This window comes from Varanus komodoensis, unplaced genomic scaffold (genome assembly GCF_004798865.1).
Source record: "Varanus komodoensis strain SLA01 unplaced genomic scaffold, ASM479886v1 scaffold114, whole genome shotgun sequence".
Lineage (NCBI taxonomy): Eukaryota > Metazoa > Chordata > Lepidosauria > Squamata > Varanidae > Varanus > Varanus komodoensis.
The window spans coordinates 660,820-687,945 of NW_025335328.1; the positions used below are offsets into that span (position 1 = coordinate 660,820).

Below are 27,126 nucleotides of genomic sequence, written 5' to 3' on the forward strand. Positions count from 1 at the left end.
CACGTGACGAGCCCCGGCGGCCCTCGGGGACGAGCGGGGAGCGGCGCCGGGCCCCGCGCCGGCCTGGCGGGGCCCCGCTCCCCCCTGCGCTCCCGCTTGGCCGGCTCGGGCAGCCCGGCAGAGCAGCCCGCGGGGCTGGAAGCGCCCCGAGTCCGCCATTCCGCCGGTTCGCGGGGCCGGGCGCAGATTCGCCGGGCACGGTGCTCCCCGCCCGGGCGCTGTCCGCCCCGTCCTCTAAAGCGGCCCCGAGCGCGGCGCCTCAACCGCGCCTCGCACCCCGCGCTCGCCGTCCGGGGGGGAGTGCGGGGCGGAGGCGCGGCGGCAGCGCCGGGGCCGGGGCCGGGTCCCCTCCGCGGAGCCACCCGCCGAGCAGCGCCACACGCACCGGCGCCGGGCGCCGCCGGCTAGCCTCGCTCTCGCCCTGCGAGAGCAGCGCTTCGGGAAGGCGGCCTGCGCGGCTCCACGCGCGGAGCCGCGCTCACGAGCGCCCATGTCCCCCACGCCCCTCGGGCCAAAGGAGGGCCTGGCCTCCACGGGAAGCCGGCCGAGCGAGGGCCGTGAGGGCCGGTGCCCAGCTCCGTCCCCGGGGGGGGAGGGCGCGCCTCCGGGCTGAGAGGCCCCGCCCGGTGCCCCCCTGGCGTGGCACGGGGGCCGGAATGGGCCTTCGGCCGGCCTGGCCTTCCCGGCAGAGCGCCCCCCCTTCCCCAGAGCTGAAGGCCTGGATTTCCGCCAGGACTCAGGGTGCAGCTCAGCCGGCAGCCGCCGCAGCTCCTGGGGTGGCCCAAACGCCGCCGCGCCGGCAGCCCTCCGCTCAGCCCCACGCTTTGCCGCCGGCGAAGCAAGGCCGGTGGCGCGTCCTTCCGGCCCTGTGAGCCCACACGAGCCTGGCTGCGCGAGCCTCAGGTGTGCGCGTGGCGTGGGCGGAGGAAGAATTTCGGCAGCGCTGCGGCAACGAAACCCGGGGCACGCATTTATGCGTGTGACAGCGGCAGGGACGCAGAGGCTCTTTCTGGCCACGCCGCTGGCCAGCCCGCTGCGCACCGAGGCGGCTGGGCAGGCTGTGGGACCGGCGGCGAGCAGCCGCACTGCGAGGCCCCCACGCCGCCCGTCCAGCTGCAGCCCGGCCTGGACGGGACTGCCCGGCTCGCCGCGCCCCGGCCGTCCCTGGGCTGGCCTGCCTTTGAGATGGTCCAGGAGGTCCCGGAGGTCCCGCCCCGACCCCCTCGCATCAGCCGCCTGTATGCTTGTGGGCCCAGTTCAAGGCGCTGGGTCCCCCAGAAAGCCAAGCGCGGTGCAGCACCACAACACCTGCTGGGGCACCTCTGCTCGGGCCCCTTGCTCGGCCGCGAGGTGCTTCCTTGGAGTGGCAGCTCCACCCGGGCGGCACCTGCGCGTGCCAAGGCTATCGGCGTGCCAGTGCAGCGGTCCCTCGAGACCTGGCTTCCGGCACATCCTGAAAGTCGGCCAGGGACTTCTCCTTCTGGATGCCGCTTGTTTCCGATCATAAATGTTCTGGGCTTACAAACCACACCACCTCTCACAGAAACCCATCGTATCCGAGGAGCGAGTTCAGTCTTCCCCAGCCTGGCGCTGTCCAGGTGTGCTGCACTGCAATGCCCGACGTTCCTGCCCTCGCACCTGGAGGACACCTGTGTGGGGGAGGCCTGCAGCGCGTGTGCAGCGCACTTCTAAAACAGGTTGCACAGAATCACGGGCTCCCGGAATGTTAGAGACGGAAGGGGCCAGACGGCCAGACGGCCCAACCCCCAGCTCAGTGCAGGACTCCCAGGGACGCCATCCCTCTCGGATGGCTGTCCAGGTGCATCCTGAAGGCCTCCAGGGTGGGAGAGCCCCCCACCTCCCCAAGCCACGGGGGGTCCCGTTGTTGTAGTGCTCTAACAGTAAGGAAATTTTTCCAGGTATCAAGCTGGAATCCGGCTTCCTGCCCCTTGAGCCCGTCATTCTGTGCCCTCCACTCTGAGGCGATCGAGGCGGTCCCGGCCTTCCTCTCTGGGACAGCCCTTCCCGTACTTGCGGAGGCCCCCTATCCCCGCAGACTAAACATGCCCCGCTCTTTCCACCTCTCCTCACAGGACTCGGGTGCCAGTCCCCAGATCATCCTTGCTGCCCTCCCCTGGCCCCTTTCCCGCTTGTCTGCATCTTCCGCCAACTGTGGTGCCCAGAACTGGGCACAGGGCTCCAGATGAGGCCTCGCCAGGGCTGAGTGAACGGGAACTAGGACTGCATGGCGTTTGGAAGTGATCCCTCTATCAGTGCAGCCCAAAATCGCCTTTGCCCTTTTTGCAGCCGCATCACGCGGTTGACTCGTCATCTGCAATTCCAGGATCCTCCTCAGCTGCAGCTTTCCCCATCTCGAACAATGCATTTGGATTCTTTTTCCTACGTGCAGTTTGGCATTTGTCCCTAATGAATTCCATTCTGTCATTTCCTTTGGCGTCACAGACATCCTAACAGTATTGAAGATTCCAACAGGGTGAGTTATGCCATGCCCATCATCCCCAGTCAGAGCCCCAGGCTGCATAGGCCGGGCCATGCGAGCGCTTCTCAGCTCCCCCCTGCCCTGCCGCATCTCAGCCACGCAATGCAGGCGGCGCCGGAGCCGCCATGTGCCGCGGAACAGCGAGCAGGGGAGCCAGGCCGGGCTGCCCCATCGCAGGGGTGCCGGGCAGACGCGAGCTGCGCTTCCTCGGCTGGCGCACGTGGCCACGGAGCTGCCCTCCGCAGCGGTACGCTCAGTGTTCCCTCCCTGCCGTCTTGGAAAAGCGGACAGGAATTATTTTCCGAACGCTCCATGCACGACCTATTTGAGAAATGTGTCTTTAGGCTGATTCAGCTGCTATGCCCCTCCCGTCTTCAGTTTAATTAATATTCAGCAATGGTATTATTTGAGGTATTGATTTTATTGGGGTTCTAATCTAGAATTCAGCCCTTTGGGGGCAGAAGGATGGCGTGGGCAAGCGTAAGTAAGGCAATCCCAGGGGGCGGGCCGAGCGCGCTTCCTTCCAGCCAGCCACCCAGGATGCCGGCCGGAGGGGAGCTTGGGAAGGGAGCCGGGGTGTCGGCCGAGCCCCGCGGTGCCCACGCCCTTCCTGCCCAGCCAGGGGCTGCGCTCCAGGATGCCCAAGGGCGTCCCGGCTCACGGGGCTGCACTCTGTCACCGGCTCCATCTGCTGCCCTACATTCCCTGCCGCTGCCTGATCCGCCCCGCCAGTCATGCCAGACCCCCCCTTCCTGATGCCCGATCGGGTGGCCGGGCGCGCTTGCCGCCTTCGCATCTTACGGACAGAAGGGAGCAGAAATGGGCAGGAGCAGAGGGGCGCCCTGCGCAGTCCACATGGGGGGCGCGTCGTGAGCGGAGCCGGCTGGTGCCGGAGGTCAGACTAGATGGCCCGGGAGGCCCCTTCTGCCTCGCCCCGTTTCTCTGTTTCTGTGTTGACCACCCAGCTCCTGCCAGCGCCGACCGGCACGGCTCTCGGGGTTGGGGCAGGTGCTCCCCAGCTGCACTTTGGGATGCCACCGGGGACCCTCTGCGAGAGAAGCGGGGGACCTGCCCCTGCCCCTGGGCCTGAGCGCCCCCGTTCCCAAAGGAGCCGCGGCCTCCCTCGCCCACCACGGCCAGCCTTGCATCACCTCCCGAGCCGGGCAAGGCGGACGGCGCTGACTGCAGCAGTGCCACCGGCTGCCCTCCCCCCACGGTGCTGCTCTCGCTGCAGCGGCTGGCTCCGCGGCCTCCCTGCGTGACGAGATGAGGCGAGGCGAGGCGAGGCGCAGCCGCGTTCCCTGGCAGGGACGGGCTGGCACGGCGAGGCGAGGGAGGCTCCCGCGCAGCCCTCCGCCACCGCCCGCCTTGCCTCGTGCCCACTGCACAAAGGCCCTTGGAGCCGAGCGCCCGTCCGCTGGAACGGCGAGCTACATCAGAAGAAAAGCATTTGTTTGCGCGCTAATTGCTTTTCCACATTTCCACTACAAACAGCACCTAGGCTGGGAATGACGGCAATTTGGAAAATAGCTTTAATTTTGAATTTTAAACAGGCTCCTCTCGCTCTCTCTCTTTCTACCCTTTACAGAATTAATGTTTGAAGATTTTAAATAAAGCAACAACCAGGAGGGAAGGAATACTGTATTTAAGAGATGAAGCTGGTAAAATCTAGGATTTAATAATGTGTGTAATGTCGTGCCAAATTACGACAAGCAATAATTACTTTTCCGTAGCCATTTTAATCACAAAACGATTTTCTCTGCGCTGAAACGGTCCCCTTGCCTCCCGTGCCTGGCCCCGTGGGGCTCACTGTCGAGCTCGGGCTGCAGTCACGTGCGCTCCGACCGGCCCGTCGCATTCATCTCCGTGGGGCTTCTCTCCGCGGAAGGGGCTGCATGCCAAGCAGGCTCTGTGGGGGGCTTAATCCTCCCAAAATGGCTGGCTGACAGAAACGGAGCCACCGCCATCCAGCTTGGGCAATGCCCTCTTGCTCGGGGAGGGGGGGACCCACTTCCCTCCCTGTGGGACCATCATCGCCGAGATGCTTCAATCCAGACAGAGGGGGAGGCTGCAGCGACGCGGTCCAGCCCCTGCCTGGTACCCGGAAGGTCCCGGCTCAGAGCTGCCCGCCGGAGAGCTGCTGCCCGCCCGTGCTGACGGGCAGGGCTTGGCTGGCCAGGGGCTTGCTCGCGCTCCTCACACGGGAAGCTGCAGCAGAGCGCGAGGCCGTCCGGGCCCACCAAAGGCAGCGCAACGGACTTGCTCCGGAAGAGCAGCGGGGTTTCCCCAGAACAAGCGCAGGCGGCTGTTCGGGCCCACAGCCCCACCGCCCGCCACCACTGGCTGCGCCGCCTGCAGCCGCGGGGACTACAGGCCAAAGCGGCTGGAGGGCCGTCGAGCGTCCGCCCTGATCAGAAAGGGGAACGGCTGCAGCCCCTGAGAGCCAGGGTGGCGTAGCGGTTGAGAGCATGGGACCGGGACTCAGGCGATCCGGGTTCGAGTCCCCGCTCGGCCATGGAGCCAACTGGGTGACTCTGGGCCAGTCACAGGCTCTCAGCCCAGCCTACCTCACAGGGCTGTTGCTGTGGGGATAAGATGGAGGAGCAGAATGACGTAAGCTGCCTTGAGCCCTTTGTAGGAAAAAGGCAGGATACAAATCGAAAATAAATAAATAAATAAATAAATAAATAAATAAATAAATAAATAAATAAATAAATAAAAATAATAATAATAATAATAAAAAAAAGTAATGTAGGGCCGTTAGCCTGATGCTCCTTTGGGAAGCGACTGGGGGAAGCGGAACTCTTCCTGCCTGGATCCTTTCCCTGAAGCGCCCTTCCGGTGTCTGCAGAGCCCACGTTCACGTGGTTAACACAGGTCTGGAGCTCCCCGAGAGGGCGGGCAAGAGCCTTACGGACAAAGCACCAGGTGCAGGGCGCACGCGATCCTTAACGGCAAGGCAGCAGAACAGCGGCTCAGATCCCAGGCTACTCGTAAGTCGCAGGGCGGGATGAGCCAAGGGCAAGAAATACCCACGGAGGGACCCCACGCCTGCCCCCTTCCCGTGCGCCCTGCGGGATTCACTCCCCAGCAAGTGGGCGCAAAGCCCCCCAGGCCAGGGCTTCCTGCGTTTCCAAATGCTCCCGCCTGACTCGCGAGGAGCCGCACGCCAAGGCAGGTCAGGCAAGCCGCCCCCCGCCTGCTCGGGCCTCCCTCACGCGCCTCCCCGGCCAGCGGGGGCACTGCTAGCAGACGCGTCGCTGCCGGCGCGAGGCGAGGGCTCCCCAGGCGGGGCGCTCAGCCACGGGCAGCAGGGCCACGGCTGCCGTCTCCAACCGGGCGGCCTCGACCGCCCCTGGGACTCCCCACCGCCGCCCCCACTGAGCAGCCCCTCGTGCGCGGGGGCCGAGCCAGCCGCCCAGGCTCCGTGGACCAAGGGCAGGAGGCTGCCGCGGCCCCGTGGCCCCAGATGCTCAAGGGAAGATGAATTCGGAGGAGACGCTGCGGCGCTGGCGCCAGTCGCCACTGCCATACGACCCACAGAGCCTCACAGAAGAGCCGCGAGGGCCGTCGGGCCCGGCCCCTGCCCCTGCCCAGCGCGGGGCTCCCAGGGGCACCGTCCCGCTCAGGCGGCTGCCCCGTCGCTTTCTGCATGTCTCCAGCGGAGGAGAGCCCACGACTTCCTCCCCCCCGCTCCTCCTCATCGTCGCCACCACCACCACCATCATCTTTATACCACCGATAGTGGGAAACTCTGGGCAAACCACAACAATTCATATGCATGGCTATAATAATAGAAAGGACACACTGAAATGACAACCATAATAAAATATAGTGTAGCATTCCAGGATGCAAATGCTAAACAGTTTCAACGAGTAAAATGATGCCAATAAAACCCAGACCTCTAAAGAACCGATATATCCCATCACGTGCTTTTCAACGCCTGGGAGGTGAGGGCCATTTTAAGGTGGCAAGGAAGAGATGGGCCTGTGATCATTCCAGAGTTGGGGGCCACCACGGAGAAGGCCCCGCTCCTCGTGGCCGCCTTCCAGGCCTTCCCTGGAGGTGGCAGCTGGCGGAAGGCCTCTGAGGCGGCTGGTGGGGGGGGCATTTGGTCAGGCACTGGGGCCTCGCGTGGTCTCGGGCGCTATAGGCTGAAGCGGCCCCTTGAGTCGGGCCCAGAAGTGCCCAGGCAGCCCGGGCGAGAACTGGTCTTGCATGCGCGGGCCTTCTGCTCCCTGCTGTTAATCTGGAGGCAGCACTTGCCCAAGATGCAGCTCCTAACAGCCTTCAGGGGCAGCTCCCACACCGTGCAGGGCAGTGCTCTGATCCGGAGCTCACCAGAAGACGGGCCTCTGCATCCAGGCTGCCCTGCCCAGGCAGGGGCACCGCAGGCCACTGGGGCCCCCGGAGCCTCAGCTGACGGGGCAGATCGAGGGGGGCGCCTAAACTCTGAACCTGCTCCTGCAAGGGGAGAGCGGCGCCACCCAGAACTGGCCCGGCTGGCCAGGAGAATGGCCTGCGGCGGCATCCCAGCCCGGCCTGCACTGCGCTTCGGCTCTCACTGCCACGCCAGGCGCGGGCTCAGCATGTCCCCAGCCACCAGCCCCACCTGGCGCAGGACACAGAGCTGCGGGGCATCAGCAGCCTGCTAAGAACACGCTCCAAGTCTCCGGGCGACCCTGCTCGGCGGGTAGACGCGACGCAGCCTGGGGGACAAGCGAACCCCTGGGGAACACGGTACTGCGAGGCCCAGAGAGGAGGGCAGAATCCTCCAAGCGCCTCCTCGCGGAGCCGGCCAGGAGCACCAGCCGGGCCACACCGCCAGCGCCGCCCCCCACACAGACCCTCACACAGGGCGGCCAAGGCAGATTCCGCGCCAAGACCCAGACCGAGCGCCAAATGAACAGGGCCCGCTGTCCGTCGCACCCGAGGGCTGGCTGCCCCCCCGCCCCGCTCAAGGGCCGTGCCCCGGAAGATCCCGGCGCCTTCGGGCCAAATGGTCCCGCCCTGGGAGCGGCCCTCCTGTTCTCCCTGGCTCTCGAGGGACCGGCCCCTCTTGCCAGGGGGCACCGATCTTCCCTGCGGTGCATGTGGCTGCATTTATCGGCCGGAACGGACGGGGCTCCAGTGCGGAGGCGACGGCAGGCACATGTCCAAACATCTCGTCAGCATCCTCAGGCGGCCCCGGCCGTGACTCATCCAAGAAAACGCGACCAGGCGGTGCTCCGGGCGCCTCAGGCAGCAGCCGTTCCTTCAAGCAGCCTGAACTGGCGGGACGACCACCACCCAGCCGCGAGTCTTTGCTGACGTCCACGCCTAACATCTGGGCTCAGGCCAGAGGGGCTCGCCACATAGTCTGCAAGCGCCACTGTCCCCGCGCGAAGGGCGCAGACCCGCTCGTTGGCGAAGCCTGCAAGCGGCCTGCGTGCGAGCGCTGGCCCGGCCCGGCCCGAGGCTGCTGCCGGTTCTGGAGGGGGCACACGTGGGCAGGTGCCTCTCAGGAGCGGGCTGCTGGGCGAGCACGGCCGGCCAGGAGGGGCCGTAACGGAGCTGGCCAGCCCAGTGCATGCACCACACGGGAACGCGAGGGGGACTCCTCTGCACTTCATGTTGGCCCAGAAAACGGCAACAGCGGGGAAGTGGCTTCTCCCACAGGCAGCCCAGACGGCCCGCGAAGCAGCCTGCCCCGCAGACCGAGAGACGCGCCGTGTGTGCACGGAGGCACCGCTCCGTGCTCCGGCTTCCTCCTCGCGTTTCCGCATCCCGCTCTGAAAGCCAGGGAATCCTTGCCTGTGTCCCAGGCACCTCCTCAGTTCGGTCAGCCAGAGCAGGGCCGATGCCCGGCCCAAGCCCAGGCCCAAGCGGGAACCAGGTCCTTGGGAGGGCGGCTGCGACAAGGCCGAGCACAGGCGGGACAGGCAGCAGTCAGGGGAGCGGAAGGGCGGGAAGCAGCCAGTCCTCTCCAGGCACTCCCTGGGGGGGACGCTGAAGTGCCGGGCCAATTCGGGGGTGAGCGACTGCAAGACGAGTACCCGGTACAAGAGCTGGCCATGCCGGAGGGATCCGGGAAGCGACTGGGGCGGCGATGCGCAGAAATCGCAAAGGGTCTGTTTCTCGCGTCTTTTCTGACTGTCTCTCAAAAGCAACGGGAGAGGCAAACGTGGGCCCCGCCTGGCCCACGAGACGCCCCTGCCTGACGAGGGGCCGGGGCACCGGACGAGTCCAGCATGCTCAGACAAAGAGGAAAGCGATACTCACACGATGTGGGCGAGGTCGAGGGGCTTCTCGGGCTCCTCTGGATACACGGGGTGAGGGGGCTCTCTGGTGGGCACGCAGCCCAGAGATTTACCAATGGCATGGCTCAGCTTCTTGGCCGGCGACTTCTGTTGTTTTAGAAAGAATTAAACACAGAGACTGGTATTAACAACGCAGGTCAGTCTGTGCAGCGGAGAGGAGAGGAGAGGAGAGCGCAGGGCAGGGCAGGGCCAGGCCGGGCCAGGCGGAAGAGGAGCTGCGGTTCAGCCTCAAGGGATGTGGTGGAGCCCACTGCGCTCACACCGGCAGGGCCCGGCTACCCGGAGCCTGGACCGGGCTTTCCCAAAGGTCGCTGCTCGGTGGATCCAGTGGGCCCTGCAAGGGCCCTCTTCCCCTGGTGGTCCGGCAAAGAGGGCAGGCATTGATTGGGTTGGGCGAGGCAGGTGCCCACGGCTCTTCCCTCGGAGGAGCTGGTCCAAGCACGGGGCATCCGCAAGCTCACACCCGGAAAGCCAGTGGGGTTCTTCCCCGAGAGTCAGCCTTGGTTCCCCAGCCGTACGAAGGCACCAGGCCTGCCACGCCGCCACGCGAGATGTGGCCGCGCAGCCTTCAGCCTCTGCAGCAAGAGCCTCTCCGGGCATCGTGCTCGGAAAGATCGGGAGACCCGTGGATGCGCGTCGGCCCCGATGAGCACATTCCCGCCGCACGAATGAGGGTTTCCGAGAAATGCGGACTAGCGGGCAAGGCCTTGCTCCGCGGGAGGCACGCGACGTGGAGCAGCGCAAGCGGCGCAGTCCTGCGGCACCAGAGGATGCCTGTGGGCAGATCCGCACGGAGCCTTGGCTCTCTGGTGATGCGGGAGCAAGCCAGGCCCCCAGCCGCCTCCACGCACGGTTTGCCTGCTCATTGAAGGAAAGGCCGTTCTGAGTCTGGCCCCGCTTTTGCCCCTGGGGGAGAGGACACGGCCTGCCTGCCATCACAAGACTCTTTCGAGGTCAGTGGGACAGGGCACGACAAGTCCACTCGACCTTGCATGAAGGCTAAATTTATTTTTCATTAGCCACCTTGCAACAGGTTTTCTGGGCTTACACTTTACAATAAAAAATCAGACCGTAAAGAAACAAGGCACCAACATGCATCCTAAAGTGAAGTAAAACCAAGAGCAGCTAATAAAATTTGCACAAAGCATCTTAAAAGCGCCAAATATGTTGAAAGAAAAGCTGGATGAAAATAAAAGCACAGTCCAGACCCCGCACAAGCCTCTCTGGGAAGGGCCCTCTGCAAGCCAGTGCCCAGGCTGAGACGGGCCTCGCTCTCACGGCCACCGTGGGACTTTGCTTAGCGGGGACCCCTGGGAGAGGCTCTTTGAGGGTCTGGGAGGGGTACCCCGGGCAGGAGCAGCTGCCCCGAGAACCGTTCAGAGCCTTGGAAGTTGAGGCCGCCCCTTGCCTGGCCCCAGAAGCGGGACGGAAGCCGGGCAGGTGGCCAAACCGTGTCTCAGCCCCCCATTGAGCAGCTTGGCTGCCTTTCTCCGGACCGGCTCTTCCAGACCAGGGCCGGGCCACGTGCGACGCTGCAGGAAGCCGAGCGGGAGGCCGCCAGACGTGGCTAACCGCGGCGAGGCCACGCCAGGCCAGGCAGGGCCACCAGCCCGGGCTCCTTGAGGCAGCGGCGAAGCACTGCAGCCCCGGGACCGCATGCTGGCAGAGCGAGGGGGCCCTGCGGCCGGACGAGGCGCAGGCAGGCAGATGAGGCGGTGCCTCGCAGGGCGTGGGGTTTAAGAAGCTCTTCCTCCCGAAGGATGGGGCCGCTAGCATGCCGGCGCCCGTGCTGCGCACGCTCGAGGCTCAGGCTGCAAGCCAGGCCCGCCCTTTGCCACGCAGGCCTCTCGGCGCTCTCCACGGCCACGGCAGCCCCGCAAGGGCAGCAGCGTGTCTGCTCGGGGCCACAGCAGGCTCGGGGGCCTTGGGCCAGGCGCCCCTTTTGCCAGATCCTGGACTGGCGTTCCTCTAAGAAGGACCCTGTACTTCTGCCAGCAAAGCCTCGTTTAAATGAAGGCTCCGAGGGGCTCAATAAAATTCTAGGAAGTTCATTAGAGGGTCTTGGATTTCCTGCAAATGCTAATAAATGTGGACAAAAGAACTGAAGCCGTGGGAGGCCAAGGATAATTCCTAGAGGCTGAACCGAACCACGGTCCGCCAGCACAACCTTCCGGACTTGGGCTCCTAAACGGGAGTGAAGATGCCGCCTGGGCCTCCTACTCTCAGACAGTCCAACCGGAAGAGCGCCACGGCGCGTGGAAGCAAAAGCCACGGAGAATGAGCGCCATCACTTCCCCGCCACCTCTCAGCCAAATGGACCGGCCCCCAGGCCGAGAGAGACCACGTCTCCCACAGCCGGGCCAGTGGCCCAGCAGAAAGGGATCCGGAGCAACGCCGCCGCCACAGGTAACTGGCACTGACTGGCCACCACTCGCTGGAGCCCCTTGCCAGGAAGGGAGTGCTGGCCGCTGCCCTGCAGCCACTGCGACCGCTGGCGTGCGGGTTGGGTTATCCTTCCTTCTCAAGAGACCGGGACTGCCCCCACTCTCCGTGAGGCACAGCAAGCGCTCTGCCCAGTCCAGAGGCCACCTGCGCCCACGCCGGCTTGAAGAGGCTCGCGTTCTCTTCCCCCGAGCCAAAGGCGTTGGCGCTGCTGGCAAAGCGGCCGTGAAGGCCGTCAGGGTCCAAGTGGAAGTGAGCAGAAGAGAAGGAACACGGCCTGAAGCGGCAAGAAGCAAAGCTGCCCGGGCCAGAATCCAGGAAGGCAGGTTGCGCACCTGCAAGTGCTGTTCCTCGGGTGCTCACCTGTGCATTCACGCACGAGGGCCGGCGCCTGCACATTCGGGAAGAGTCCTCTAGCTAAGCCTGGGCGGGAACTTTTGGGGGGAGCCTGTGCCCCCTTCCCTGTTGTATAAACAGGGGGGCTCCCGGCATTTTGCCAGGGCGACTTATTTTATATTGTTAATTTCTTGTATGTATTCTATTTTATGTTGTGAGCCACCCCGAGGCTTCGGCGAATGGGGCAGCATAGAAATGTTTTAATTAATAAATAAATAAATAAATAAATAAATTTTCTCAGTCCAGCTGGAGATCGTTGCCTGACCGACGTGTAGGTCCCTAACTGTCCCATCGCTGTGTAAATAGTAGCAAAAGGAGAGAGAAAAAGTGCGCCAACGCGGGGCTGGTGGGTGGGTTGTGTGAATGCACAGATGAGCACTCAGAGAATGAGAGTAACAAGTGCGCAACCCGCCTTTCTCCGCCGTGGCCCCAGAGCATCGCACACAGGGGTGACCAACAAGCACGCCGCTAAAGACGGTGGGAGGTGCCGTTACGAGGAGAGCAGGGGGCAGCCCAGCCTGGCCAACAAGGAGCCCTGCCTGGTCCTCACGGCGAGCCGACGGGGTGGTCGGACGTGGGTGCTGCTGGCCGCACAGCAACACCTCCAGCGGCCGCCCGGCAGGGCGAGCGGTCAAGTGCAAGAGCAGCCTGGTGGAATGGGCCCGGGGCGGCCGCGTGGGCTGGCTGGTCCGCTGACTTAACTGTCGCCGTGGCCCGCTGCGCCAGGAGCCAGGGCTGCCCGTTCGCCCTGGGAGTAGTCCGCACATTTGATGAGCAGCAACCTTGTTTTGCAAACTGACTCAGTTTGGGACCGAGAGACGACTAGCCCGTGCCGGACATCAAGCGCACGTGGAGCCCTTTCGAGGTCTGTCGATGGCGACGGGCAAAACGCTGTTTCTTGACTGACACGGAATGGGCATGGCACTTTGGGGAGGAAGGACGGATCAGCACGGAGGACCGTTGTTTCTTAATGAAAAGTCAAATATGGAGGCTCTTTCCATCGTGCGGAGCATGCTTGTCCTGCGAGCGGAGGGAACGGCCGCCTGGAAGGAGACCTTCCAGCAGACGAGGCGCAGGGCGAGTGGCTCAAATGGCAGCTTCACCAGGGCAGGCAACACCACAGATAAGCCCCAACTGGGACCACAGATCGGACCGGAGGATTCAGGTTCTTGAGACCCTTCATGAAGCGTTGTGAAAGGGGGTGGGGGAAAACTGATTATCCCTCAGTGGATCCTTGGAAGGCAGAGATTGTGGATAAGTGCAGTTTGACAGAGGTTGGCTTAAGTCCTCTTTGATGTAGGGATTTGCAGGAATTCCAATTCCCTTTGAAGGGCTGCTGTAGCTGGATCGGAGGAGTGGTCCTTCACAGAACCCTCTTTCCCGTCCACTTGGTTGCGTAAGAGCTCCTGCTGGCAGGATGCAATGCAGCCTGGGAAATGTCCTGGATTCGAAATGTCTGCAGCTGCGGCCATCAAGCGATCGGGTGCATTATCAAGGGAAGCGATAGTGGAGATGCCTGGGGTAGTTTCTGTCAGGACAGTGGATGTGGAGCTTTGGACAGGTCTGGGAGCCTGTAATTGGAAGGGGCTACGGGGGGAAATTGTGGGTGTTAAGAGATTAGCCACGCCGTCAGGCGAAGACTTTGAACGTCCAAATGTAGTATTTTCCCCTGTGCTTGGCAGTGAGTCTGGAGTGGACGGCAGGGATGGTGGATGCTGTGACTGCAGAGCTGGAGTAGGGAGGCAAGCCAAGGCTACCGGGGCACCAGGCACTCTGAGGACGGCCACGTGCCCCTGCTCCTCATTCGCAGTGCGAAACATCCTCGTGACGAGGGGGCTGGAGGAAGGCACAGCGCTCCCATCCACGCAAGGAGGAAATGGAAGAGAAGAAAGGGCGGGGGCTCTCTCGAAGAGGACCCCGCGAGGACAGGACGAGCCCGCAGCGTGAGGAAGCAAAGCTGCTCCGGAAGCGCTTGGGAGGCGCATGGCCCCGAGCGGGAGGGTGCGGCAGAGCTAGTCCGAGCCGCAGAGGTGGCCTCGGTCCAGACCCGGACAGCAAGAGGCCCGCAGGTGAGGCTGGCGAAACCGCGCCCCGGGCTGGAGAGGCTCGGTATGTGTTCCCATCCCCAGGAAAGGAGACGGCGAAGAGGGCCGTGGCCACGGGGCCGCTCGTCTCCCACGCAAGCCAGGTGATGCTCCAGGAGCCGCAGCCGAGCATTTTCCCCTGCGTGCAGCAAGACTGCCCGACACCCAGGCCGGACTCGGCAGGGCAGAGGCGCCAGGAGAGCGGCACTGCCGCGAGAGCACGCTGGCCACCGGAGCAGAGCGCCACGCGGCAGGGGCGACGGCACAGCACCGCCTCGGATGCGGCCCGGGGAAAGCTCCGGTGTTCCTGAGGGACGAGGGGCTGCCCCGGCACGTCACCGTCCTGATGCGCACGCCGGATTGTGAGCGAGGAGCGGCTGCTGGGGCAGACAGCGGAGAAACCGGATCGCTTGCCGTGGGGCAGGAGGCACCGCCGGCCCCCAAGCGAGGGGGTTGGGGTAGGCTAGGGAAGGCTGGGCAGGGAGCCACACCGGCGCAAGGTGCCCCCCCAGCACGAGGTGGGCAGGGAGCCGGTTCCTGGCAGAGCGCAGCGCGGCAGCTGCCTCCCGGCGAAAGCGGAGCGCGCGGAGGAGGGACGTGCGCAGCCGGACTGCAGCTGGGCGGTACGAAGGCGAAAAGCACGGCTGCAGAGGAGGAGAGCACTTTGCTGCCCGCAGTGAAGACACCGAAACGGAAGCATCTCGTGTGCCTTGGCTCCATCCCCAGTTCGAAGGGAGGCAGCAGCCGGGGAGCCGGGAGACGACTGGGCAGGGCAGGGCAGAGGTCAAGTGCAGGGGTCCCTCGCTGGCGATCACACCCAAGAGCATCCACCCTTCTGTATTCCGGGTCTCTGTGAAAGGTGGACCGGGAGGAAAGTGGAAAGCCACTGCGCGAGACGGTGCTGTGCATGCCCTGGACGGGCAGAAGGCGAACCAGGAGGGTCCGCACCCAAACAGCGCTGCGGCTGCCCCCCTTCAGGGACATCACCAGAAGGCCGGACTCACTGGCGAGGACAGCAACGTCAGGGGAAGTTGAAGGAAGGGAGGCAGGCCAGGGAAGGGGAAGGGAATCCGTTCCAAGAAGGCAGCCACTGACGGTGGGGGGGGGGGTTGGGGGGCGCTCGCCCATGACTTGATGGCACTTCACAACAAATTAAAGAAGATGGAGGAACTGAGAACATAAGCATGGATCCAAAAATAATAAAGCCACGTATCCAGCTGGAAAGAGAAACCAGTGAAGCCTCTTGGGAAAAAAGCAAGAAAGATGAACAATCCATGTACAGCTGTGAGCCACTGCGCACCTACTGAAACAACAGCCAAAGCCACATTTATGTACAGGCGGAACGGGGAGTTCCCCCTGCCTTCTGCCCCGGGGGCATCCTGTGAGCAGAATTTCGCTCCAGGGAATCCAGGAACTGAGCCAGAGTTGCTCCCGCCCCACATTACTTCTGACAGCCTGTCCCAGATGCCCCCCTGGGCTTTAAAAGGGGAAGAAGCGCCTTTCTTTCCTGAGGCTTCTTTCCCAGATAACAAATGAGGTGAAAGATCTTCCTGAGGTTAAATTAAATTAGGTAATTATTACACAAGCATGTTAGAGCTAATCAGTATGTGAGAGGCCTGGTGAGCTATGCCTTTGGCAGCCTGCAAGACCCCAGCCCTGCCCTGATGAAGCCACTGGGGAGGGAGGGGAGGGGAGGGGAAGGCAACCCCCCCAACTCCTGCATCCTTGCTCTGGGGCCTTTCAGGACCTGCCGGAGGGGAACGGCTGCCCCGGGGCCTCTCTGGCCACCCCTCCCTGCCCACTGGGTTGCCCCTTTGCCCTCTTCGGGGTCGCCCTCGGGGCCTGGAGGCGGCTGGGCTGGTACAGTTCTTTCCAGACCCGTCCTGGGGCATCCGTGGGGGAAGGGCGACCTCCCCCTGGCCCATCCCAAGGCGGGATGCTTGGCCGGGACTTCAGGACACCTCCCTCCACGGAGCCTGGAGAGCTAATTAGGAGAAAAGACCCAAACTTTACACATTATTTTAAAAATATGGTGCAGAAGCGAAGCGGGAAAATGTTTTATGACTAAATGGCAAAAAGCACAGGGAAAATGCTCTCCTGGAGAGCTGGGGAGAATACATAAAATCAAAAGCCATCGATTCTTTGTAAATATAAACAAGGAAAATGGGTGTCAAGTTACGGCAAGGCGATCTATCACCCCAGCCCCGAGAAAATAAGCACGTCCACCCAACAGAGGAAGCACCAGCAGTGGCCTGAGAGAGACCTCGACTCATAACCTGTGGCAAAAAGGGCTGGGCAGAAATTATCGCCCCCATAAAAATGGCTTTAGGACATGAAATTCTATTTGATCCAGTAGAAATGTGCTCTCCTACAGAATCTATTAATGGAACAGTTCATTAGGAACGTAAAGAACTAGTGCCTGGAATACCAATCTGAATGGACGTGTGGATAAAACAGAGATTTCCCCCCCACATGAATTTAATTCAGGCACTATGATAATAACAAAAGATAAATGTTAGATTGTCTTGTTCTAAAGAAAAAAAACACCTTTTCTCTGCTGTGCCACCAGATCCTGGCAGCAAGGCATTGCTTTTTCCAGGCGTGCTAATTCTGCGAGTGGGGATTTCTGCTGCGCAAAGTGCATGAGGCCAGTGTGGGGTGCCCCCCATCCTGCCCCAAACACGGAACAGGCAGGTGCCCGTTGGCCGCTCTGACGGAGGCCTGGCCTGGCCGTGGCCCAGTGGAGAAAGGCCGGGCTTCCAGCAGAGTTCAAACGCTGTGCACAGGTGCCGGGAAAGGCTGGGGGGCCCGAGCCCAAGCCCAAGCCCGGGTCTGCCTTGCTCTCTGCCCACCAGTTCAGCCCCGCCACCCCACCGGGATCCGGCGTTTGTACCTGGGCGGGGGCTGCCCTCTGCTGGAGAACGGCTGCATAAAGGTGGACCTGGCGGGACGTATCTGCAGCACCTGACTAGGACACGGTGGGCACGCGTCTGGCGCGCTCCGAGGGTCTCCGGGAGCGCCGCTCAGCCCGGGGAGCCAGGGGTCTCTGCGACGCGCCAGTGCAGCGACGGTCTCCGCCCGGACCGGCCTCGGGGGCCGTCACCCACAGCAGCCCGAGGGGACAGAGGCTGCCCCCCGCATCAAGGTCTCCTCCAAGGGGGAAGAACCCAGCTCTTGGGGAGTGTGTCAGGCCTCCCTCCCGGCCCTGCAGCAGAGCTCCTCCTCGGGGCGGCTTCTTCCGCTCGGGGACAATTCCTTGTCTACCAGGACATCTGTTCCCCTCCTCTTGCATTTGCCCACATCTGCCGCAAAGCCCAGCATCCTAAACTGGGCGAGCCACTCCAGACCAGGTCTCGGCCGACTCAGGAGGCCCGGGGGGGGGGGGGGGGGTCGGGCCCAGCATGTTGGTGCCATGGGGCAGAGGCCCCAGTCCGTGCTCAGAAGGGGGAGCCGGGCGGTGAACTGGCCCTGTTTCGATCGGCAAGGTATGCATGGTGCAGCACCAGAGCAAGGCAGTGACGAGCGTGGTGCCGAGCCCCCCGCCCCGAGCTCTGAGTCTGCAGCTCGGCTTTGCCGCTGGCCTGTTTGGTCTTGCTCTGCTGTGCTTCCTTGTTTTAGTTTTTAACGCGCTTGTTTTAGGCTTGCCACAAACTGTCTGGATTTTCAGACTTGATACAAAAAATGCATTTGTAAAATAAGGGTTCCCAAGGTAGACTGCCCGTCCTCACAACGAAGCGCATCATCCCCGGATTCACTAGATTCACCCGGACCGCCGCCTCTGGACTGCCAGACGAGAGCAGCTGGACCACCTCGCACTGCTTTGGGCTCCCGCACCACGGAGCGCTCGCATGCTTCAAACGCTCGCTTTGGATGCGCACAGCAGCGCTCCGATGCGCCGAGAGGCAGGTGATGCGGGGCACACCTGCCCGGCCCAGCTCCAGCCTCCGTTCTGCCTCCCCGCAGTGGGGAGAGACGGCCGCGCATGCCTCAGGCCAGCTTCCCCTGCCTGCCCTGCCCGCCTGCAGCCCTGGACGCCTTCCTAAGAGGGAGGGGTCCACCTGAGCACCCACGAAGCCCCCCACTCCCGGCCCCACTCGCAAGCTTACTTTGCCTCACTGGGCTGCCAGTCCTCCCTGCCGCTCACCCACCGGCTGCTTGCTGGGCTGGAGGAGGAGGAAAGCGCGGCCGGCGACCTCCCTCCTCCGCACAGCCCCTGCTCCCGGGGCCTCTGCGCTGCCCAGCTGCGTGCCCGGCCCTGGCCCCCCACTCCGCCACCCCCTGCCGCTGCAGCCGCACTGCCTCTCGCTCTGGGAAACCCTCAGCGGGGCTCAAGCGCTGGAGGAGCACGGCAGCCCCACGCAGGTCGACTCGGAAGTCCGTCCCACCGCGGCCCACACAGGCACGCTCCGGCTCGGCCTTCGGCGGCCGGGGATCAAGCACGTGGCCTGGCTTTGGGGTTCAAGCCCCACTGCTTATAGCCGTTTCCTGGGCAAACGGCCTTTCTTTTGACGGGCCAGGCCCCAGAGCCGCCGTTCTGTGACCAGCCCCTGCCTCCACAAGAGCCATTTGGGGTGGCGCCCACAAGGCCATGAGGCCCCAGGATGGGCCGCCTCGGGCTGGGCTGCTCTTGCTGCCCACCTCAGCGCACGCTCGCCCAACCAGAGCCGCTTGGGGGATTGTCCCACGGAGGGAGCGTATCGCTGGCATTCCCGCCACAGGGGGCTGTTCGCTGGCCTCTCCTTCACAACTCGCCTAGACCTTAAATGAATTGCAACTGAACTAATGTTGTATCTGCAGTGTATTTTAACTAGGATGGTTGTGAACTTCCCCGAGCACACTGCATCGTGGGACAAGCCGTCAACAAACGGACTGTGATGACTGACCCTCGCTTTCCCCCGTGCCTCCCAATCCGTTGCGTTTATTACAAAAAGAAAAGCGAGAAAGGAATGCCCGCCTCGTTTCCAGCCGAATTTGAGCATCACATCCCGTAGGTGCCTGACTATGGAAAGTCATGGTGAGATGGTCTGAATGGATAGGATTCAGCTGGGCTTCCGACAGGCTGAGCGGAAGTCACGGAATCGCAGGCCGTTCGAGCCGGAAAGGGCAAGAGGGCCGGAGGGTCCGGCCCCTGCTCCGTGCAGGACACCCAGCGAGCCCCTCCCCTCGGAGGGCGGTCCAGCCCACCTTGCGTGCGCCTCGTGGGGGGGGCCCACCGCCTCCCCAGGCCAAGGCTCCACTGTTGTCTTGTTCTTCCTGCTCTCCCGCCAGCACTCGGCTTCCTGGAACTTGAGCCCGTTATTCTGTGCCTGCACTTTGGGACAACGGAGAAGAGATCCTGACCTTCCTCTTTGTGGCAGCCTTTGAGGTGCTTATAGAGGGACACCATGTCCCCCCTCAGTCTTCTCTTCTCTTCTCTTCTCTTCTCTTCTCTTCTCTTCTCTTCTCTTCTCTTCTCTTCTCTTCTTCTCTTCTCAGGGCTGAACATACCCAGTTCCCTCAGTCCCTCCTCACAGGGCAGCGTTTCCAAACCCCGGATCATTTTTGTTGCCCTCCTCTGCACCCTTTCTAATCTACCTGCATCTTTCTGAAATCTTGGTGCCCAGAACTGGACACAGAATTCCAGGTGAGGTCTGACTAGAGAGGAGTATAGGGGAACTGCTACTTCTCAGGATTTGGAAGTAATGCTTCTATTAATGCATCCCAAAATAGCATTTGCCCCTTTGGCAGCTGCATCGCATTGTTGGCTCATATTTAGTCTGTTGTCCACAAGAACTCCAAGGTCTCTCTCCGCTCTCTGGAGCCACACATTCCTCCATCTTGCAACAATGCGCTTCTCTTTCCAAGGCAGAGGACTTGGCACTGGTCCTCACCGAAAATCAGTGAGGCCGCCCTGGATCTTCACTCTGTCTTCTGGAGTGTTCACTGTTCCACCCAGTTTTGTATCATCTGCAAATCTGATTATCTTTCCTTGTCACGCCTCATCTAAATCATTAATAAAGATGTTGAGGCGCACTGGGCCCAGGACTGAACTCTGCAGCTCCCCACTGGCTACATCCCTTCAGTTTGAGAAGGGGCCCTTGATGAGCTGAACCCCAACCTGACCCTGGCAGGATTTCTTTCTGATATATCCAGGCAGGCTTTTATTCATCACTGCACTGTCTTCGAGGTGCTTGCAGACGGATTTTTAAAAAATAATTTGCTCCAGAATTTCTCCAGGGATTGATGTCAGCCTAACTGGTCTGCAGTTCCCAGGTTCATCTTTTTCCCCCTTTCTGAAGATGGGCACGACATTCGCCCTTCTCGTCTTCTGGCACTTCGAAGATGACGGCCAGTGGCTCCGAGAGCTCCTCTGCTGGCTCCTTTAAGACTCTGGGATGGAGTTCTCGGGCCCTGGCGATTTGAAAGTGCGGCTTCCGCCTGGGTGTCCCTGCCTTGACCATGTGCCTGTCAGTCTGGGGCCGCCATCTCTCACCATCAGCTTGTGCCTCTTCTTCGTTGTAGATCTTCTTGAGGGAGAAGGCTGGGGTGAGGGAGGACCTCTGCCTGTTCCTTGCCGCCTGTTATCGCTCTGCCACCCACCTTGAGTAGCTGCACACCCTCCTCTTCCTCACGTCTTCTGTTCTGGAGGCACGTGAAGAAGGCCTCCTCGTCGTGCTTCGCCTCCCCTGCCGTTCTCGGGTCACCTCCCGCTCCAGCCCTCCTGATGCCGTCCCTGCAGTTCCTTGCTCTTCGCTGAAAGTCCTCCTCCGGGCCGGGCCCTGCTTCCGCCTCCTGTGCACGCTCCTTTCTCCTTCCCGGCTGTCACTTACCTTTTTGGGGAGCCACGTGGGCTTCCTCTGCGGCCTTCTGCACTTTCGTAGCGGCCACTTTTTTGCTGGCTCTCCCGCACTGGACCCACGCGAGGCAGGGCAGGACGGGGCGGGACGGCCCAGAGTGGGATGGTGTGAATGGCTGTCCTGCGGGAGGAGTGGGCCGGGCCGGGTGGCCTTCCCGGCCCCTCCGGCTTGACTTGTGCATGAACCCATGGCCCAGCACGTGATGCATGCCCTGGCCGTGGCCTTCCCGCCGGAGAATCGGTTTGGCCTCGGCCAAGGGAGGGTGCTGGGCCAGAGAGGCCCGCAGTCCGTCCCAAGCAGCTCTTCTTACACCCTCCCCTGCAGTGCGCGTGTGCGCGGGAGTGCGCATGCGCATGTGCGCATCGAGAGAGGTGGGGGAGGGGCCCCGTGGCAGCGGCTGCTGAAGGCCTGGGTGCCGCTGAATACCCCGCAGGGCTCCTGCTTCCCGCCACCACCCCAGTGGCTCTGGGGGCTCTGCCCGCCCCCGCGGTGGGGCACCGCCCGGCTCTCCTGCCACACAGCACAGACCCAGGACGGGGCGGCCTCTCGGCCCAGCCGTCCAGGGCCCTCCCAGAGCGCCCCAGCATCCTCAGGAGGAACATTCCCCACGCCGGATGAAAAGGTCTGGGGCACATCCTGCCAGCCCCCCCGGGCGCCCTGGAGGCTGCACCCGGGGTAACGCTGCTGCCGGGATCCCCCACCCTGTCTGCTCCAGCCCCACAGCTGGCTGTGTGCGTGGAGCACATGGTGCGCTGCCCCAGTTCACCTGCCCCAGTTCACCTGCAGGCAGGTGTGCCGGAGGAGTGCCGTGAACCAGCACCAGCAGCGGCCGGTCCGGAGGGCGCCCTCCAGAGCTCTGCCACGGGCACACCTCCCATCTAAGGCAGAGCAGCCTTCTGCGCCAGGGCAGCACGGCCACGGCAGGGCCCCGATCCGTCCGGAAATCAGTTTTGCTCCACGTGTACATGCCGGGACTCTCTGCAAGCACAGCACGTGCCGCGCCACGGAGCACGGCTCTTTCCCGCAACACAAAGGCCCCGAGGAACTCGAGTCCACCGGGCAGTCCTGCGCCTGGCTGGCCGACTTGCTTGAGGGCCTCCAGCAGCTCGGAGCTGCTCCATGCCAGGCAACCGAGGCAGACATCCTCGGAAGCCCCCGCTGCCTCAGCGAGGAAGCGAGGCCGCTCTCCCGCCGGTCACCTGCTCCGTTCAGGGCTCCTCGAAGAGAGTTGCTAATGCCAGCACTTGTGCTCCGTTTCAAAAAGCTCCGATCTTCAGAAACAGAGCCACATTTAGCAATGACGTGCGCAAGCATCCTCTTGGGTCAGTCTTTGCACCTCTGCCGAACTGCCCTCCGGGCCCGCCTATCCCTCCTCTCCTCTCCTCTCCTCTCCTCTCCTCTCCTCTCCTCTCCTCTCCTGGTGCTGCAGAAATTCTTACATTGCTGTTTCTGCCAAACACAACCCACAGACTCCCCCAAGCTCTGCCCTCTGTCCCGGAGCTCAGGACTCTCTCCCCCGGGTCCTAAGAGAAGCAGCACGACCGGCACGGGCCCATCCTCGGAATGAGGCTACAAAGGGGCAGCCGCTGCCCGAGGGGCTCTGGGGTCACCAGGAGCCGAACGGCGCTGCTGGGCTGCCTGTGCGTGGTCTCTGCGTCTGCTTGCGGGGAGGACAGCTTTGTCCCTCAGAGTGACACGGTCCCCGAGAGCCACGCTGGCTCTGGCCGTGGATGGCAATTCACACGGGGCCTCCGACCCTCTCCCTCCCGTGACGCGTGCCGAGTGGTTGCGCCCCAGAACGCCGTGCCAGTCTCATTCCCGAGAGTGTGCTGGCCCAAAGCTGGTGGGTGGCCAGCGCGGGACACCCGCCCCAGCGCTCTCTGAGAGGACGGCCATGCCGCCCTGCTGAACTCTGGGGACCCCGCAGGAGCCACAAGCTGCTCCCCCGGCCTCCCCGCCCAGTGGAGGGACTCGGGGTGAGCCGTGGGCCGCCCTGCTCCGGCCACCCTGCCCCCCGCCCCCCCCGCCCAGTGGAGGGACTCGGGGTGAGCCGTGGGCCGCCCTGCTCCGGCCACCCTGCCCCCCGCCCCCCCGCCCAGTGGAGGGACTCGGGGTGAGCCGTGGGCCGCCCTGCGTCAGGCCCCCCCCGAGAGCGCGAGACGCGCCGAGGATTACCCAGGAGGAGTGCTCCTTCATCTGGTGCTGGTTGCTGTGGGCGCCGCTCGCGTGGCCGCGCCAGAAGCAGTTCTGGCAGAGCTGGTAGTTGTGGCACTGCTGGCACCGGTACCGGAAGCCCATCATGCTCTCGCACCGGCAGTACGAGCACTCCACCGGATGGAAGACTGCGGAGAGAAGGGCGGCCGCGTCAGCCGGCTCCAGCGCCCCCGGGCAGAGGGCCGCGCGCAGGGCCCCTCGCGGCCACCGGCAGGGCCTGCCCCTCCTCCGCAACCCCGCTTTCCGTCCCCGATCCCCGTCGAAAATCTGGGCGCAGCACCGTGGCCTGCCCAGAGGGTGCAGGGCCAAAAGGGGCACACGCCGCCACGCTTGCTCTGAGCGGCCAGGGAAGGCGGCAGCGCCTCTGGGCCTCTCTGTGCCTGCCAGCTCATCGTGGTGCTGGTGACAAGTTCCTTTCTTCCACCGCCCAACCTCCAACGGCGCCTGGGCCGTCCCGAGCACGCGGGGTGCACAGACCCCAAGTCAGTCAGGACCCCGAGTGGGGAAGGGGCCCCTTCCCAGCTCAGCCTGTGCGCTCGGCTGGCTCTCTCACGAGGAGCCCGGGCCGAGCCGTGGCTGGCGTGGGCGCGTGGACCCGAGGCCGAGGGAGGACCCAACGGGCCCGGGCCCAGCCGCAGGCCTGCCGGTGCAGCTCGCTGCAGGGGAACACAGGGTCTGCGGGGCCTGAGCTCAGAGGCGCTCCAAGGCTGGGCCTGGTGAATCTCGGCACCGGCGGTCGGCGGAACAGGGGGCAGGCGGCCTGCTCAGAGCTGTTCTGCAGCAGCACCGGGATGCCGCTGCCCGCCCTGGTCCAGAGGGCTGCTGGTCACCGGGAGGCAAGACAAAACGCAACAAAAGCTCACCGCGGAAGGCCTGGGACGGACGAGGAGCACAGAGCCACTCAGAGCGAGCCAGAAGGGCCCTCTGGGGCCATCTAGCCTGACCCCCGCTCCAGCCGGCTCCGCTCACAAAATGCCTGCCATGTGCTTGTCCAAACTAGGCCTCTCAGAAAGGGGGGTGCCTCTGGGGAAGCCCCTGGGCCGGCAAGCGCCGACCCCAATAGGAAGTGGTATGGAGACGTGCTCTCGTCCCCCTGAACCGAATGGGCAGGATGGCCCTGGAAGGGAGAACGTCCTCGGGAAGAGGCCCACGGGGAGCAGCGTGCCATCCGGCGGGGCGGTCACTGGCCCTCAAGCACGCCGGACCGGGCACATCCCGTCGCAGCGCCCCCCTCCCGAGTGGCACCGAGAGGGCAGAGAGGGCAGCCAACTCCCGTGGGGAGCGGCCACCCCCAGGCACGGCACGGCACGGCACGCTTCGGAAGGCCAGCCGCGCTGTGCTCCGCCTGGGGGGTTTCTTGGAAGCTCCCGGCCGGGCACTGTGGCCTTCGGCCTGGCTGAGCAGGACTGCCTCCCGAGGACCCGACCGGGGGAGTCTCAAGAGCGTGAGGCCCCCTGGCACACCCCAGGAGGCGCACGCCGGCCCTTGGCACGGCCCGAAGGGGACGGGCGGGGCGCACATGCGCGCGACTCACCATTCTCCACGTGGGCCAGCCTGTGCATGAGAGGCAGCCACACAAGGCACTGGGGTGGCGGGTCAGCCATCAGCGTGTCCAAGAACGTGTTCAGCATGACCTTTTTCTGCGAAGACAAACAGACTGAAGGGGAGGGCCCTGTGCTCCGTTGCGGGGGGGGGCTTCATGCCGCATGCCAGGTGCCTGTTGGACCCTCCACCGGCCCCCCGGGCGAGCTCGGGCTCCCCCGAGGCCCGTCGACCTCGAGCAGCCGGCCAAGGCCGTGCTCACGCCTCTTGCCGAGCCTCGGGAATCCAGGCAGGCCGGCTGCGCTCCACAACGTCCCTGCGCGACTCTTCAGGGCAGGCCGCGGGCTTCATGCCCGCCACCCCGCACAACCCCAGGGGAGGGCCAGCAGCAGCGCCCCCTGGGCACAGAGGAGCTGGTCCCATTCCCGGCCCCCCACTCCAGCTCTCTGTACAACCAGAATGGTGGGGGGAGACGACTGGCGGGCGCGAACATCCCCACGGCCGTGACACAGATGCTCCAGCCGCTCCCTGGGGCCCGGCCTGCGCGTCACACCCAGCTCACTCCTCCCGGGCCGGTGTGCGGAGGCGAGAGGGCGGTGCGGCCGTGAGCCAGGGCAGCTGGACAAGGTCCGGGGGGCGGGGCTGGCGGCCCAGTGCGTGCACCGGCAGCCCCGGCTTCTCTCCCCCACACGCCAGAGCTGCCAAGCAGAATTTCGCCCTGGGAGCAGTGGGGCAGCACACGCCGGCACGCGTCCCTGTGCACCACAACCCGGCGTGAAGAGGCGGCAGCTGGGTTGTTGCCCTGACGTGTGAACGGGCCAACGTGGGCTGTGGATTTAACTAGGTGGCTTGCGGAACCGGGCCTTCCAGTCAGTTGGAGAAGGGCACTGTGCTTGGGAGACGCGTTTCCGCGGCCCAAGCACGACGCTTCCGTGCAGCGCAGGGCACCAGCCGCCTCCGGGAGCGGCTTCCGGCCCGCCAGCGCCACGCGCACCTGCTGAGGGAAGCAGATCCGCACGGAGTTTTCTGTGTAGCCAAAGGAAGGCCCTTCGAACACAGCGGTGGGCAGCTTCAGGACCTCTCTCAGGAACTGGTCAAACTTTGAAAATATCATCAGTCCGTTGGAATCCGACATTTGAGAGAAAATATCTAAAACACAAATTAAGAGGGAGACTTAGATTAACCGCAGTTTAAGTGCTACTCCTGCGATATAGGCACAACTTTAAGCTTATTAAATGTATTCCAGCCAAACAAGGGGAATTAAATATTAAGCATATTTCTTAAGCAAGGTATTTTTATCTTCTGCACACTGAAAAATTGGCTCTAAAAGTCACAGGCTAATTTCTTCTCAGGGTGGCGGTAGAACAGTAGGAGAGTTTAACAAATTTTTTATTTTTTAGACGGGGAGTTGCAGTTGAAATCCTTTGCTGAATTGTGGGAGGGAATGAGCCGAGAGCCAGAGCGGCTGAAGACAAGCCGACTTCATGCCACATCATCCCTGCGAGAGGTTGCACCCGTGAATGAGCGCGGCAGAGAGAGTGGCGGCTACTGGCCAGGGCGGCTCGGGGCCAGGAAAGACCTGCGTGTCCACGAGGACGGGAGGCTGTACGAAGGAACCGGATGGAGCCTTCCCTCTCCGAGCAGGTACGCAGCAGGTGGGACGGGAAAGCCCAGGTGCCCGCAAGGGGAGCTCTGGGGCTCTGGGGGGCGGGGGGGAGGCCTCGCAGAGGACCGAGAGGGAGCAGGGAAGGCGGGCCTGCGCTGCAGCCATGTCAGCTGCACCGACGACAGAGAAGCCCCCGCAGGCTGTGGCCTGGCACCGGGGAAGCAGGAGGGCAGCGGGGCCGATATTCCCGGCAGCAAGGAGGCGCTTCCGAGCAGCAGCCGGGCCCATGCGCGAGGGGACGGGGAGGGAGGGAGGGCGGGCCGCGGGAGGGACGCTTCCTCTTCGCCACCCACCTCGCACGGGCTGCCGTTTTGCTACCCGCAGCCAATCCTGCTCTCATCAGAGAAGCAGAAGGGAGATGCCGCCCCGTCGGCCTGCAAGCTCCCCTTCCCTGCTGCCATGGCTGCTGAGGCTCTGGCGCCCAGGGAGCCCCAGCTGGTGGGGCAGGACAGAAAGCTAATCAACGAACGAGCAGACAAGCCAACCAGCCAGGCATCCCCCTGAGCTGAGGGCGCCAATGCCGGGCCCGCAAAGGTGAGGATGCGTGCCGAGGATGCGCTCCAGCGTGGAAGGAACAGCGGCTCGCCTGCGGCCGGCCCTTCAGGCGGCCACCGGAGCGTTCGCACAGCGAGCCCTGGGCCTGCGGAGGCGCGCTCGGGTGTCTCCGCGGGTCGCCCCCTCCTCTCCCGGTCTCCACGGCCAACAGGCGGCAAAGGACCAGCAGGCTCGGCTCTGAAGCGGGGCGCTGGGTGGGCTGGGTGCTCGCAGAGGGCCCCTGAAGCAGCGCACTGATGGCGCACGGCGTCCCCATGTCCCCCGCATCCGGGTGGCCCACAGGCCAACGGGCCGGCACAGGCGGGTGCCCCAAGGACAGCCCGGAGGAGCAGCGGCCTGGCCACAGCAGCAGCAGCGGCGGTGGCCCAGGCCCGGGCACCTGCCGCACGGACGCCGGGAAGGAAATGGGTGGTGCGGCCGGTGGTGCAGCGATGCAGCACTACGGGGCCCATGATCTCCAGCAGGATGGAGAGCCCTCCGACGCATGGGCCAGGGCCAGGGCCAGGGCCAGGCCGTGGAAGCCGGAGCGCTGCCAGGGCCAGCGGGGCAGGAGGGGCTGCCAGGCGGGGGCGCCCCGCAGCCGAGAGGCACC

At 63.8% G+C, this 27,126-nt stretch overlaps 1 protein-coding gene across 1 annotated transcript in view; it reads right to left on the bottom strand.

Annotated features, from left to right (window-relative positions):
- DTNB (dystrobrevin beta) overlaps nt 1-27,126 on the bottom strand; it is a 92,792-nt gene that overhangs the window by 52,197 nt on the left and 13,469 nt on the right. The window contains exons 5-8 of the mRNA XM_044421064.1: nt 25,308-25,462; nt 24,306-24,411; nt 22,733-22,899; nt 8,762-8,886 (exon numbers count right to left, since the gene is read on the bottom strand). Coding sequence (XP_044276999.1) covers nt 8,762-8,886; nt 22,733-22,899; nt 24,306-24,411; nt 25,308-25,462 — 553 coding nt within the window. The remainder of the gene's footprint in view (nt 1-8,761; nt 8,887-22,732; nt 22,900-24,305; nt 24,412-25,307; nt 25,463-27,126) is intronic.